Source organism: Augochlora pura, chromosome 10 (assembly GCF_028453695.1).
Source record: "Augochlora pura isolate Apur16 chromosome 10, APUR_v2.2.1, whole genome shotgun sequence".
NCBI lineage: Eukaryota > Metazoa > Arthropoda > Insecta > Hymenoptera > Halictidae > Augochlora > Augochlora pura.
Window position 1 is genome coordinate 451858 of NC_135781.1, and position 16533 is coordinate 468390.

The following is a 16533-nucleotide window of genomic DNA, read 5'->3' on the forward strand; positions in this document are numbered from 1 at the left end:
AGATTCGAAGAGCGTTTCATCGAACACTGCATCACTCGAATAAATCCGAACAATAAAAATTCAACGGTGTAATTGGCTTTCTGGTTGGAGCGGAGATTTTACAAGAAACTATAGGAAATCGAATTAAAATCGAGTCGCAACGCTTATCGTTGTATCTGTGGCGCACTCCGACGATGCCGCGAGCTTCTAATAAATTTTGGAGCCGATATCACTCACGTACCGCGGATCCAGTCACTTCGTTTCGTATTTGACAGGAAATTATTACCGATACGAGGTTTGAATAACTTCTGTCCGTGCAGTTATTAATAACAATAGAGACCCGTTCCCGTATCAGAGTGCTTTAATATCTGAACGTTCCGTTCTCCGGTAAGTCTGTTATCCTAACAATAGGTGATTCTGTCGAGCAATAATTTCGGACAACCTGTCGCTGGGGATAAAACAAGACCCAGAGAACATTTAAATAAATTGCTATGGAAAAAGTGATCGTTCATAACTCATAAACTGTTGTCCACCTGCTAATTGGAAAGTTTTGTCGCGCCATTAAATCGGTCCGAGTAAATAAGTAAATCGCTAAATAAATTTCGAGTGGAATAAAAATCGATGAAATCAATTCGTGGAGATCGGATTTAATGTTATAAATTAAGTATCAGAAAAAATGAACTTTCCAGTTTCGGTAGATTAATCGTTCGCTGCGCTGTCGCAAACATCTCTAATCGTAAATAACTTCCGTTCGGTTTGCGTTTCCATCGACAGTGCATTATTGTTTGTGATTTTTTAAAACTCGTTGGTGAAACTCGCGGTTTTGGATAAGTATTCGTCGATTTGCTTCGGTAACGAGAAAGGGAAATTATTTACGAACGAAATCGGTATGACAAGGTGGTCGGGCAGGAAGTAGCCAATGTTTTAGTCACACGTAACGTTATATCAAACTCTAAACGAATTTTATTGGACAAATTCAGTTCCAATAGATTCTGTACATATTTGTCAATGAAACGCAAATACATATATATATTTTTTTTATATATATGTATACGTATATACATACGGCAAATTATAAAATTAATTCATCGAAGACGATTTTCAATGCTGTCTCTCTGCTGAATGATGATTTCCTTTGTTAAAAACCGTGCGGCCCGGACGTTCGAGCGGAGCTTCCGAGAAACTTTTATTAGGAGTTTAACGCGTCTAACTTGTTCGTCTAACGTTTTCAGACTTGAGTGTGCGCAATAAATTAGAGGCATAATGGATTACGCGGAATTGAATTCTGAACACGCGTTACGTGGACACGCTTCGGACAATTTACAGTGGATTTTATTGTCGAAACCGTACACGCAACGAGCCGTGTTTAATCACTTTCGTTAATGCCAACTCTGATCGAGTCCTTTCCACGGTTAATAATTTAATGGAAATGTAATAGGTCGTTCCAGAAGGTCGTGCCGCGACCACGCGTCGCAATTTCACCTTTCGCAGTAATAAGAAAGCGCCGTTTCCCACACGGGCAAGAAAAAGGTCAATGGGATTTACAACGAAACTGGTCGAAAAGTACGCACAGAGCGATTTCAATAAAAGCGAAATGTAAATAAGCGATGCAAATAAACAATACGAGCACGCTGCATTTAGAACGATCGAGTTTAATTAGAGCCAGGGGACACGTGTCATCCGACGAGACTCTGTCAACGCGTCTATCCATGGTTCACGGGTTCTACTTGCCACGGTGTTCGAAGCCGTTGCGGATCGTGTACAATGCAAAGTGATTTTTTCGCGCAAAAGTTCGTCGCTTTTAAATAAAGCTTGGCGTACTTTGTAGACCCCGGTCTTTGTACCTGGTAATTCTTTCCGTGCTGAACAATGTTCTTTAGCGGATTACAGATTAAGATCGCAGATTAAGAATTAGCGGTGCGAGAAACGGCAACGGAGGATATTGTAATAAACGACGATCAAAGAAACTGTTTCTTGATATTATAACGACTTTACCGTGGAAGCAAGCGACAACCGTTCCGAGGATTACATTTTTCCAAAGGAACATTTTCGACTGCGAAGAAATTTCGACACGACTCTCTGGAACGATCCAACGTTGTTAATTGCGACACAATCGTGTAATAACGAGGAACTTGGAACGTACGAACCTGTTAAAACTCATCGACGGCAGTAGGAAACGCGTCCGTAAAATTGACGAATTCTAAAGACCCGTTCCGTCGAGTTAACTGGAAACGTAATACAAGGATATGGTGGTATAAAGGCAGAAATCGTCTGCCGGCGCTGATGCGCGACCGAGTTCCGAGACAGAGACAAGTGAGGTGAAACAAAGGACAAATGCTTACTTCGAGTCAGACTTTGGTTTTTAATTTCTATAAAAAGTGTTTTGTGCGTTCGTCTTCTATTACGATTGAACTTTGTCGATCGAACGAGAAAACCGAGAACGAAACGTAGGAGTAGGAAAGATCGTAGCGTTACAACGGATAGTCGATAAATCGGTTACACCCTTCGTACCGATGAATTTATGCGCACGCGGCCTTCCATCGGGGGGGGAAAAAAAATCTTCGAAAATCAAAGCACGGTTTTATGCCTCGAACCGCAGGAATTAAACAGTACCAACAGAACTCAACAGTTGTGCGCGGTCATTTTAGCAAACACACGGCGAAGCTAGGTATCAAACAATGAATCGCAACTGAAATTTTTGTGCACGGGTTTATTGGCGAAGTTTATTCGATTCGATGCTTATGCAAACAAAGTTTTATTCGCTGAGAATGGAACGGTATGCCCGCGGTACAACTACAGCACCGCTTTCGTACCAAGTTATCGAATAAACAGTTTTTACGCTCTTTATCATGATTGGGAATCTTTTGCCAAGTTGTTGCGCCCGGAACGTCGTGTTTATCGATAAAAACATTCCGTTCTTCGTTCTTATGCTCGCATATGCTTATTCCACCGTATTCTTTTCCTTCAATCGAAACCAGAAGGTACAATTAGGTGGCAAATCGGTGTAACTCAGAGTTTTTGCTGCAATTCGAATCAAGCTACCTTTTCCAACAAATCTTATATATACAAGTGATTCAATTTGCTCGTCTAACAAGTGCACACTTATTTCCATTGATTCAAAAAGCGAGAATTCCAAGGTTGTTCGTTAAGACTGCGGATTCTGGTTTCGACATATCAATCGTGTAAACCATAAAATAGAGAATAGAGTGGCGTTTACTATTATTTCGTCCTTAAAATCCGCTAAAATTGCCAAGAAGAAATGGCAATGTAATTTCTGCGTGTTGCTGCTGCTGCTGCTGCACCAAAATCCGCAGTCTATCGCATAACGCTATGCTAAGCAAATTCTAATGGACTCGCGAGTATCGTAATGATATTAATTTAGTCGAGGCGGCCGGCAACGACACCCCGCACGCATCAACTCGGCAGGCGGTAAAAAAAACTGCATCTATCATCGGCGTCTAGGAACTTGCATGTGCAGTTGACAGGAATCGGTGCGTCGCGCGACAAGCGACAAGCGACGAGAGTCGAGCCGAGTCGCGGTCCCCTATACCGTAAATCGCCGACCACTGCCCGATATCGATCGGCAATAGATAAGGGCACGGAGAAGAAAGGATTATTTGTGTGAATTTCATTGAACGACCGGTCGCGTTCGCCGGTGTCACGTGCATTCGGCACGATTACCGTGATTCGTTCAAAATATAGTTCGCGGAACAACCAATAAACCCGCGGGCTCGTTCGCCGGCGAATAAAATGACCGCTAGATACGTGTCCAGTCGTGTTTCTCCGGCCCGTGCCGCGTATTATCGATCGCGTAAAACGTATAGGACACGTGTGCAGGTATGTACGTGTACACGCGCGTACAAGCTTCCGCAGAGGACAGGCGAGCTTGTATGATATACAATATACATAATGCGTGCGATCGCGCGACAGGGAGACAGGGAGCCAGGGAGACAGGGAGACAGGGAGCCAGGGAGCCAGGGAGCAGGGAGACTGGGAGACAGGGTGAGACACGACGAGACACGCGCAATGTGCACAGATGATTCGGTATATCCGATGGAGAGGCCGGTCGGTGCGTATCGAACTTGGCGCGTGATATTTTTGTTCTCTCTCTCTCCTCTATCTCGTCTCGTCGCGGATACGTCAGAGGATTCCGGGATCATTGAGCAGAGAGAAGCAGCCGGCCTGAACGATAGGCGATAAACCAATCGGCAGTAATTGCGGCCGCTGCACGCGCGATTTCGCCGTCGATTTCGCGACACCGCCGTGCGCGTGTCGCGTGTGCGCGTGTGCGCGTGCACGGGCCACGCGGCGGATACTTTCAATCGTATTATCGTACACGTTGTTCACAGACACACATATATTCGGACACGAGACACTCGGAGAGACACGTACGAACCGCGTATACACTCTGCCGTGTGGAGTGGCACACGGGAACACACGGGCGACAGCCGAGCAGCGAACGCGCTGCAGAACACACCGACAACCGCTGTTGCTCCGACGACTGACCGATATTCGCAATTGACGTTTTGGCTTACCGCTTATCGCTTAATATCTGGATCGACGCACGCACGCACACGCACACACGCACAAACATGCACACACACACAAAGAGACTCAACTTACGTAAGACACTAACGCGAGGCATCGGCCGGTCAGCCAATCGCAAGCACTCCGATTCAGTGTTTTCTTGAGCAATAGTTGTATGGATGTTCCGCTTGCAATTGTCTTACGGGCTTCCCGTGGTTGCTATACAGTCTTATGTAATTGATTCTATGTATATTGGCTTCGGGTGAGTAACAACGGAAACACGAACCACGAAAATCAAGAGAGGAAAACGTCAGAACAGAAGTCTCTCGATCGACGACGGATACATTCCGGGATCGCGAACTTTTCCTCCGGCTTCTTTACTTTACCCTTTTCTCTCTTCGTTTTATTTTTCTGTCTTCTTCTTCTTCTTCGTCTTTCCTTCCTTCTTTCCTTTCTTTCTTTTTCTTTTGAGCATTTTCGTTCGACAAACGTCGCGACGCGCGAAGATATGCATTCGTGGGATAAACGCGCCGGTAATCGAAACCGACGTACCGATATGTATAAACGTCCGATACATACCTACTGTTCGGAGATATGCTAGAGGACCGAAATTCCTCGATGACGTTGAACAATATCGAAAGAGGCAGTGTTGGTGACGCGACATCGCGACCCGTCTTACGCAGCTAGCTACAGAAATATCCGGTCCGCACCGTTTTCGAATCGAAAAATCTTCTTCTTACTTTTTTTCCACTAGTCGCTAGAGTCTTTTTTCCCCGAAATATATCAAAATAGTACTTTACAATCTCCTTAAAATAGTCGTCGTATCGGGGGGGTACGTAGCCTTCTTCGTCGAGGTTACGAAAAATAAGTTACATCCATAGTATCCAAAATAAAGTATGCTTCTATCGCGTTCAAGCGTCCTAAACTCCGATCTCTACAGCGTTGCAAGGAAACGACGATATTGAACAGAGGCTCGAAGGACGAACGAAACTTCGGGAAAATTTATCGCGTACGAGGCACTTGGCGCCAAAGGTGTTTGCGACGCTTTCACAATTTTTCCGAGCTCTGGCCCTTCGCGTCGTCTAATTTTTCACCCCTCCATTCGAGGGCTGGCTAAAATTCTCAGAGTTTACCACGAATTGAACCCGAAGGCTGAATTGTTGTTGCTTTAAAAGGCAGGAAAGTTTGTCAAATCAACTCGCCCATTTCTACGTAAACTATGAAATCGTAAACCGGTTAGCTGAACAGTGTTTAGCAATCGAACATTGAGCAAAAGTATCGTTTAAAGGCTTGAAAAACGCATTTTTCCATGCATTTTTACGGAACTTTTATACTTTGGATTGGTAGGAACGCTAACACGTCTATAGAATATGTCATCATTTCATGCTTCGGATCTTTTTTCCGCCCAGACGATGCAAGCACAATAAATAACATTATCTTGCGTGTACTCAACGACTCGAGGCTAAAGACGAAATTGGTTAAAAAATCGTGTGCACGTCCCATCTGCCTGCCAATTATCAATCGACGGACTCGCGCGAGCCAATCGTAAATGCGATGCAACCGAGGATTTAGACAATAAAGAATTTGTCAAGCTACGAAGAGAAATTCGACCGTGGAGCTTCCAGGCGGTACGCTGTCGAAACGTCGGCTGCGCTCCTTTGGTTCCATGTGTCTCGTAAGAAAGAGTAATCCGTCGCGTAACTATCCTACGGGTAGAATGAAAACGGTTCTCGCGCGCGGAGCAATCGTACCGTACTGAAGTTCGTAGGCGACCGAACGTAACGAACGCGAATGGGTGAACGCGCGAGAATATCTGTTCGAAACTGATCTCGAAATGACACCTACCGTCTGAACTAACAGCCACACGGAGAATCTACCTATTCCTCGGTGCGACCGGATACTTTTGCGGATATCTGCGGGCGGAGTCGTCGGTGAGGCGCGCGCGGCAAAAGTAAATCAATTTACCGTCGAGAGGATCGCAACGTCGAATCCAAGGGTGTACCCGGCGTCATATTTCACGGTGCGTCGTTCCCCGTGAATTTCGTTCTCGTTTAGAACACGAACGCCAATAACAATCCGAGGTGACAATATCGGCTCGAAACGTCGTCCTCGTTCGTTTCCGCGGCATCCGCGGACTGGGAGGCCCCCGACCTTTTCGGGGATCCGGTCTCGGCCCCGGGATCCTTCCATGACCCCGACCTTATTCGAAAAATCTCGACATCGGCGCGCACGGCAGAGTTTCGTCGATTTTCGTATATTAAATTAAAAATTCACCTCGACGGTCCGAACCGCAGACAGGACAAAAGTTGATATTCCATTGTTGCGTCGGCACCACTATTCACTGATATCGTGGTTTTTTTTTTCTTTTTATTTTTGAAACAAGTAATCGCGCCGCTCCACGACCAGAACAAATATCGTGCCAACCGTGTCAACCGCGTCGGCGAACCCCAATTGTCCAAATTCTCTAATCGTCTAGTTACATCCTCGAATTGACTAGAAATTCCACGTCTAGTATATTTTGCCTTACGGTAGCCAATACGGCGATAGAAATTATACTCGTCTCCGCAATCAGTCTATCTACACGTCCTTTGGAACATGCACTCCAGTCTTCCTGTTCGGTACCTTAAGAAACGTGTATTTGTCTGCTGTCTGTCTCTGTCCTGTTTGTTTGTTCGTTCGTTCGTGTGTGTGTGTGTGTGTGTATGTTTTCCCCGGCGTTCGAACGCGAACTTTTTGAAAGATTGTTGAGAGGCGCGCGCGCTCTCGCTCTCGCTCGCGCGGTCGCCGCACGCGCGCGTACTTTCTCTTTACCGTTCCGACTCGGGTCTTTTCTTTTTTCGTTTTCTGCTATTCGTTCTCTCCCGTTTGCCCTTAACCGTCCCAAGAAATCATTTACCCGTGAACATTGTGCCGCGAGACGACCGAGCGACAACGCGACGCGTCGGCGAGCTGAGCCGGCCGCGCGCTCCGTATCGTAGCATGCCGTGTCATCGTTCCGGTCGTTAAAACATCGGATCCCTCGTCTCGTACGTTGCGCACACACGGAGCGCCTCGAATAATCGCGTCGGGCATTATTCCTCGAGCAGCCGGATGGCAATTCGGTCTCATCGATCGATTCCCCGGCAGATTCTTCGTTTTATGTGTTCCGTGCATTAGTCACGACGACACATCCAACTATTTCATCGACCTCGGGTAAATCTCGCGACAAGTGGATGTTCGTTTCCACGGTTCGTTCGGTCGGCGGATTCGACGACTTCCCCATCCTGGTACACGCGTCTATGTATACCCACGTACGAACGGAGAACACCTCGACGCGACCGTTTCATCGACCACACACACACACACACACACACAGTCACCCCCACACGTATACACACACGCTCACTTATTTCTTTCTTTCTCTCTTTACACAGTTCTCTGTTTGTCTTTCTATATATGTATATATATGTATATACATATACGTGTACGTATATATATATATTCATATGCATATGGAATAATGTGCGCGCACGATTGCACGCGCGGACGCACACGTGTGCACGCGAGCACGATCGTGCGCGCAATTATGCATATAGGTTCATTTATATAGATATACATATATGTATATATGTATATAAACGCGATTCACGCGACGACGAGCGTGAATCCTGACGAGTCTCTGTGTCCCAACATAGTCGGCGCGACGAACTAACATCGTAGTACGGAAAAATGATCGGAACGTTCACTACCGCTCGTCCGGCACTTGGACAATAAAACTTGCGTGTTCGTTCGTCTGTCCGTCTCAACAATCGGTGTCCTCCTGGTGGCGTCTACGTAGCTCCAGGTAACGGTGCCGGGCGTCGCAGTAATGAAGCAGCGGTACCTAGACATCCGTCCCAGTCCCTTCCTGGTAGCCCTCGTCGGGCGAACTGCGCGTCGAACCGAGCACACGCTTCAACGCCGAGACCGGCGGTATCACCGGCACTCCCTTCTGCCAAACCCGGAGCTGCTTCGCGCCCGGCGGGAACTGCTCGACCATGGGCGCGACGACCGCCAGGGCCTCCTTCGAGGGGTACGTGCTGACCGACACTGATGTCCTGCACGCGTCCCTCGCCTCCCACATGCAACCCGAGTAGAGGATCTTGGCGTCGTCGACGACCTCCATGCGGCTGTAGTCGGCGCCGCCGTACGGCGTGATGTCCTCGGCGGAGCCGCGCCGCGTGTCCCTGATCAGGTCGGGGTTCTCGATCGGCATCAGCGAGGTGGTCGAGGAGAAGCACGCGGCCGGCGCGATCATCTCGGACGGGTGCTGCTGCTGGCCCGGGTCGTCGAACCGGCCGATCGAGCCGTACTCGTTCTCCGGCTGCAGGCTCGCGGCCTGCGGCCTCTGCACGTAGCTCAGGCTCAGGGAGACCGGCGGCTTCGACTCGATCCCGAACGACGTGGTCTCCATCTCGTCGAGCTTCCTGCGGGAGCTCGCGGTCGCGCTCGCGCTCCCGGACGGCGGGTTCTCGTTGTTGACGCTGCCGCCGTCGACCGAGACGCCTTCGGCGGGCACCGACGACTTCACGTCCTTCTGCGGCATCCTTCGCAGCCGGATGAACAGCACCAGGATGATCAGCAGGATGAGCAGGATCAGCACGACCAGCGCGGCCGAGATGCCGGCGATCTGGCCGGAGCCGAGGGTCGACATGCCAGCGGTTCTCAAAGACACGTGCAGGGTGAAGTTGGTCTCGACGCTGCCGGCACGGTTCTCGGCCACGCAGTAGAACTCGCTCGAGTCCGCCTCCTCGGCGTTGGTCAGCACCAGCGTGCTCACCTTCCTGAACTGGCCCTCCTCGAATATCAGGATCTTCTTCTGGTGGCTGCCGAACGACGAATGGTTGGTCAGCTGCCGGCCGTTCGAGTACCACTTCACCTTCGCCGGCGGTATCGCGCTGACGCGACACACGATGCTCGCGTTCTCGCCTATCGTGGCCTCCGTGTAGCGGCCGGTGATCAGGAGGATCGGCTGGCAGGCAAAGTCGTCTATGCCGAGGTCGGTGAACGTGCGGTTCAGCAGCTGTTTCGGCCCGTGGCAGAGCGGCGCCTGGAGGGTCGGCAGGTTGTGCTTCACCAGCCACATCTTCATCTCGCGCAGGTGGCAGTCGCAGATCCACGGGTTCTCGTGCAGCTCGATGCTGGTCAGCTTGTTCAGAGGGTCGAAGGTGCCCGGATGGAAGGTGACCAACTGGTTGTGGTTCAGCTTGAGGCTCTCGAGCAGCTCCAGGCCCCGGAAGCCCCGCTTCTCGACTTCGGCGAGCTGCGTGTGGGACAGGTCGAGCTTGACCAGGTTCGGCGTGCTCTTGAACGCGAGCGAGTGAATCTTCTTGAGGGGGTTGTTGGCGAGCACGAGGTCCCTGAGGAACGGCGTGTTCGCGAAACTGCCGCTGGGGACCGCGGCCAGCAGGTTGTGGCTCAGATCGAGCTCCACGAGATTCGTAAGGCCCGCCAGTGCCTCGTTATCGATTCGGTCGATACGGCACTCGCGTAGGTAGAGACGCTGTAGATTCGTCAAGCGTACCCGTACGAAGATGTTGCTCGGCAGGAACCGAATGTCGTTGCCGCTGGTGTCCAGCACTTGCGTTTCCGGATCGACCCACTCCGGTATGCCAGTCAGGGCGCGATTTATGCACTCGACCGTGCGCTTCCCGCTCTTCCACTTGCAGGAACACTGATCGGCGCACTTGTCGCTGCTCGCGATCCCGAGCAACGTCATCACGTAAAATAAGAACACCGAGATCTCCATGACGAACAACTGTATTATCGTCGAACGGCGGTGGTCCTGGTTTCGCTCGGCCCTGTCCTCCCCGACAATATCGCTCGAGGCTCCCGACCTCGTCAAACGCATCAATAATCACTGAGTCGTTTTCGGCCTGCCGAGAGAATCCTTCGCAGACGATCTCGCGTCCATTCCTCTCCTCCCAGTGTCCCGTTCGAACGCGGTACCGCCACTTCCCACGCCTCCTATACTTTCCTCTCGTTCCGAATATCCACCGCGTTAATATCCGTGGCACAGGACCGTCTCTCTGTCGCTCTGTCGCTCTGTCGCTGTCCCACACACCTCACCCCTTGTGCCAAAGTTTACGCAAACCCTTCTCCCCGTGTAGTTCTTGCAGCATACTACGGCTAATTATGCAAACGAGAGGGTTGGAATTAAGTGGTCTTGGCTCGTCCATTCGTGAATCCTCCTGGCTCGGGCTCCGACGACGGCGACGGCGACGACGACGACGACGACGACGACGATCGCAAAGACGGGAACGTCGACAACGACGATGCACGACGCGTAACCGTTTCTCTACGCCAGGCCTTCGACGAACGATGCTCTCCACGCCGGCAAATATATTCAGCGAATTCACGAATCGACGAAAACCACCACCGTCTTCTTTCTCGTCTGGCTTTCCCGTATTTGTCGGTGCTTGTCACACGCGCGCGCGCACACACTCCGGATATACATACGAACGAGTAAGCATACACCACGGGCGAGAAAGAGAGAGCAAGAGAGACAGAGAGAAAGAGAGAGAGAGAGCGAGAGCCCGTCCGTTCTTCCTCTTACGTAAACGCGGTGATCATCGGCGTGCACTTCTCTCACTAGGATCGTAGCACTCTAGGGACAGACTCGCGAAAAAGACGAAAACGGAAACTGCAGCACCCCCGCAGTCGAGAGCGGTCGTGGATAATATCAGGCGCGTCGTATCGGCGTCGCAGCACCACCAACGAAAACCGGACACCCCGCGTCACACTCGATCTACTACCCTTCTCGGACAACGACCACGACCACGACCGCGATCACGACGACGACGACGACGACAACGACGACGATGACGACGACGGCGATGCTTATTCCCACTGCCTATTATCCGAGGCGTTGTCCGCGCCAGGCGATATCCCAGGTATTAACCCCGCCGTTTCCGATTTTTCGCCGTTTACGCACAGCCGACCGTCGATAACACTCGGGCCGATGCCGCGGACGTTCGTCGTGAAATGGGAGACTATGAAAAGCCTGCCACCGAACCGGAGAGATACCCTCTGCCGCCTTCTCCGTCTTTCTTTCGGTACGTCGTTGCACACTGCCAGGAGGGAAAACGCCGACGCGAAGTAGGGCGCACCCTTCTTCCACTCCTGCCAGACTATATACAGTGTGTACACACCACCACCGTGATTCCGAGCACCCCTTACGGCGCCTTTCCTCTCCTCCAGCGTCATCCACCAGCATCCTTCACCCCCTTCGCTTCGCGAGCCTGCTGTTCCCGGCAACATCCCACCGAAACTCCCACCACTCTCTTGGCCAGACAGCTCGTGCGCTTTCCGCGAACGGCGTCGGGTAGGGATCGTTTCCCACCACGCCACTCTTCGGTCGAGCAACCCCTACCTTCGGAGCCGGCGCTTTCCACCCCTCTAAACGGGTACACGCCGGGCGCGCGCACAATGTTGCACCGTCTCTGCTCTCCCCTCATCTCTCCCTCTCCTCTCTATCTCTCTCTCTGTCTCGCTCGCGCTCCCTCCCTCTCTCTCTCTCTCTCTCCCTCTCGCCGACCCATTCCACGTTTTCCTACGGAGTTTCCTGACCTCGCCCCTCCACCCCACCCCGGAACTCCCTAGCTGCTCTCCTTTTCTCTCGCCACCACCTTCAACCCTACCGACCTCCCTTTTTCGACGTATCGAATGCTACGTCACAGTGACGAGATATACGGCTATTTCACAAAGTGGTTAAATGCACTGCCAGATTACGAGCAAAGGGACAGGGACTGGGCTAGCCCCGGTCTCGGCAGACAGGGGAAAAGGAAGAGGCGGACAACGATGGCCAACGATGGCCAACGATGGCCAACGATGGCCAACGATGGCCAACGATGGCCAGCGGCGGTCGTCGACGGCGGCGACGCCGTTGGCTGCGATATCGTCTATCGGCTACCGTCAACTGCCAGGGACTCTCTCTCTCTCATCGTTTCTGGCCGCCGCGATCCGACCTGGAGAGAAGTCGTCTCTCGGTTGTTTTTGTTTTCTTACCCACCTTTCCGGCGCAGAGCCTTCCTCGGTCTCGCGTTTACGTACTCGAGAGGTCTGCCCGTTCTTTACCGGCCAACCGCCCACCCGCACCCCCACCCCCCTTGCTTCCTCCAGACGACAGATCTCTCCTTCCTGTCTGTCATCTCTCGTGGAAATTATACGGAAAATGAGGGTGTTCCTTCGCAGAGGTGAGTTAGTCTCGCTTGAAAAGCTCGGGGCTGCGAGAATTCGTCCGCTATCGAGGTGGCGACTAGCCAGCGAATTTTCCCTAAAGGACCTTTTAGGGGTAATTGATCGCTCGAACCGATACACGTGTCCGAACGAACGCCGCCACGTGTAATGCAACCCTAATGGACGCGGAAGCCTCCGCGACCCCCGAAGAAATCACGGAACGACCCCCCGTTAACGACGTCCCAACGCTTTATCAATGCCCCTCTCGCAGCGGCCGCGCTCTTTTCTCTTTTCTCTTTTCTCTTTTCCCTTTTCTCCCAGGATCGCGCGCGGCCTGGCTCGCCGCGAGGACGATCCGTAGTCTCTGCGTGTTCCTGTGCGCCTCCGTTTCTATTTCCATTTCCCACGCGAGCATTTCTAATCTGCTTTCGAGCATTTATCGATTTACGATGCCGCGGAATGACGGGACACGGCGGGGAAAATGTCGCGAAGAAAGTCGAAAGGGCAGGGGGCCAGGCAAAGCGACGCGAGACGCGTCGTCGTCGTCGTCGTCGTTGTCGGAAAGACGAGCAAGAACCGCGTCGTCGATTTCCTAACGGCTTAAACTTCCCAGCCGGCCGCCCCGGTCGAGTTTCTCGCATCTCTGTCCGTTGCATGCCATGACACCATTGCACAGGCCATTGACGCTATTTAAGCGATTACTTAAAATCAATAGCGGTCGTTCATATCACACCAATCGCCCCAATCCTCCAATTCTTATCCCAATACCCGGCTTCCGCCTTTCGCAGATACTTCACGGGGTCTCTATCGATTTCACGTAGTCTTGCTCGGATCTAAATTCGGATGCTTCGCAGTATAGCGTACGCGAAATTTCTTAGCGATTGATTTTGGAATTTCCAGGTCCGAACGTAGTCCTGTTCCGCTGCGTTGTCCGGCAAATAATGTAGGCTCGTTTGTTGTAACAAATCAATGTTGAACAAGCGTCTGGATTAAATGTAAAAATGGCAAGTTGTGGGCGAAAAACCAGAAAGCAAAGCATTTTGTTGAAGTTGCGACGAACCCATATACCGTCTAACAACAGTATTCAAAGCATAACCTTTCGAAAATTTCATTTCAAGAGAAAGACGGAAATAATCATTAGTGAAATTGGAATCATAATTATTCACGAGAAAGACGGAAATAATCATTAGTGAAATCGGAATCATAATTATACCTAATGTATCCTACAAAAACTATTATCTCGATGAACGCTCCCTCCTATGGTGTTCTTAAATTTATTATACGAAGAGATATACGTAATAATTGATAGGAAAATATAAAAGAAAGCAAAAATCGCATGCAGATTTCGATCCGTTCGACTCGCATAATATAATTAAAAAAAGTTATATCAATCAAATATCCGTTACACCGTCGTTAGTTCAATATTTTCGCGTACTCGCGCGCGCAAAATTCCGGGATATAATCTTGTTTAAATAAAAGCGCTTCGATTACTATTTGCAATACTTTCGATCCGAAATGCGCTCGGCTCTAGTATTTCCAGCTCATTCGCTCCACCCTCCGCGGAACACTCTCTAATCAAAGCCGGTAAAAGGGTGTAAAGAAGACGAAAAAAGAACCGTCGGTGAACCGAAACTGTACAGAGTTACCTCCGGCCGGATTTTTGCCGTGGAGTTTATCAAATTGTACAATCTCGCGTATTTCTCGAGCTCCGCGCCGCCGCCGCCGCCGCCGCCGCCGCGCGATGTAACAGGCCTTGACGCGCGTTCATTACACTCGCTAATACGATAGTCTCGCAAATTTACCGCGCGCGCCGTGAACAAGTATGATCGGGGAGCGAAAAGTTATCAGCCTGAGGGTGTTAATTGACCGCGCTACACGCCCGATGAGAAGACTGCGGATTTTCTCCGTTTATGGTAAGAGTAAATAGGCGAGATGCGGAATCGTGGAAATATTTGAAGAATTTAGAAACACTTACATTATCTACATCCTATTCAAACGATAGAGAATGTAGATTTTTGCAAGACGAGTGGCGTGAATTTTTAAATAGTAAAAATAATAAAAGTGATTCATGCTATTCTGCCGGAGCAGACTATTTTATATTCTACGTCATGATTTTCTGTAATATATCGAACTAATTTTCGTGTGTTAAATATTAAGGCAATTTGTAAGTTTGCACACATTTATTTTGATCCATAAAAAGACAATATTCCTTTGGTTTTATTTCCGTACAACGCTTCTTATAGTTTATTATAACCAAACTGCGGATCTCTATTTATTTATAATTTAATAAAACTCTTAGGAGACCTTTATCGGAATATGTTATTTTAATTTACTTCTCTCAGATTCGGTCTCGTGAATCGTTATGAACTCGATAAAAGCTCCGCAGTCTAATTATAGCATCATTAGGTTTTTAATATCTTTAGGAAAGCGTTAATTGTTACGAGTACCACAACAATTATTCATAGATATCTAAGACATTTAGTGCCTTCGATACTAAAGGAGACTACTTTAAATTGTGGAAATTTGTTTTTCGATATGACCGCATTACAATTTGCGTGACCGCATTACAATTTGCAAATGTTTAAGCTCTTCGTGTTCTAACATTAAAATTGCTTTTATGCTGTGTGAAAATTGAAAATAAATTTATTTCTGTTATGATAAAAGTTTCATCTATTATTTCGCTGAAGTTATCACATACGTACGGAGCAATAATAAAAATAGAAAATCGCGAGACCGGTAACTGAAAAAAAATGCTTTTTAACTATTAAAAATTCATAATTTCACTTTTTATTTTATACTGTATATGTACAAAGCTATTTACTTTTTATGACTATCGAATAAAATTTATTAAAAAATAATAAACTTATCTGTAGAACGATGATATTCTATTTACGTAATAAATTTGTATCTGAAATAAAAATTCTAAGCATAATTGATGAAGTTTACGCATTCCCTTCCAAGATGCCCTTTAGCACGATAATAATATTTCTACTTTTTATGAAAAAATAAATGAAAACATGTACGTTTATTTAGGCCCTAACAATTAAGGTATGCTGATACCTTTTTACGTTCTTCGATATCTACATTAACACCAATACAAAAAATTACATTTATTTTAATCGCTAAAACGATTGAATTGAATTGTCAATAGAATTCGTTTTTTTTTCCGAGTTTCTGGTTCGTTAAAAAATTGTCTGCAAGCTTTCCCTTCGATTGCAAGTGACAATGATTTGCTGACAGCTACCGTATTCGTCCGCGTTGCATTTTTATCCATCACACCGTCGTTTTGTTGTTCCATTTATTTTATTCCCGCTAATCTTTTGCTATTATTTTGTACATTTATTACGTTTCTGTACTCTCTAAGACATTTTCCTTCTTATAATAGTTACTATCATTATAGAAGTATCTTGCACATAACGTAAAACATGAAGAGACAATAGAAAGCTTTGATTCTTTACTGTAAATAGTCAAGTTTCGCTACTCGACTTCATTGTAAATTAAGAAAGAGAGGTATTCTTGGTGACACAGTTACCTATGAAATCCCAAGTGACAACATAGAAGTCAGCGAGAGAAAATCTATGTAGATTTTGCAGAAGTAACCCGACCGATCAAACAATTTGTAGAGGATCCACCTATTACATAGCAATACTGGATCTCATCCGTGACCGACGGAGATTCGCGATTACTCTCGCCGGAATAGATGAATGCAATTACAAGAATAGAATTCTATTTGTACAGCACGTTCCAATATTTACGATTTCTCAATGGAAATTATATTTCTCTGATCTATTTCTACTGGACGACGATATTGATCGGACAGACTATTAGCTG

At 48.4% G+C, this 16533-nt stretch overlaps 1 protein-coding gene across 1 annotated transcript; it reads right to left on the reverse strand.

The window, feature by feature from the left end:
* Nucleotides 1–896: 896 nt before the first annotated feature.
* Nucleotides 897–11582, reverse strand: LOC144475974 (uncharacterized). Its single transcript, XM_078192460.1, has one exon. It carries the CDS (start codon nt 10373–10375, stop codon nt 8369–8371), a length of 2007 nt encoding a protein of 668 aa, XP_078048586.1. The 5' UTR covers nt 10376–11582; the 3' UTR covers nt 897–8368.
* Between the last annotated feature and the right edge of the window lie 4951 nt (nt 11583–16533).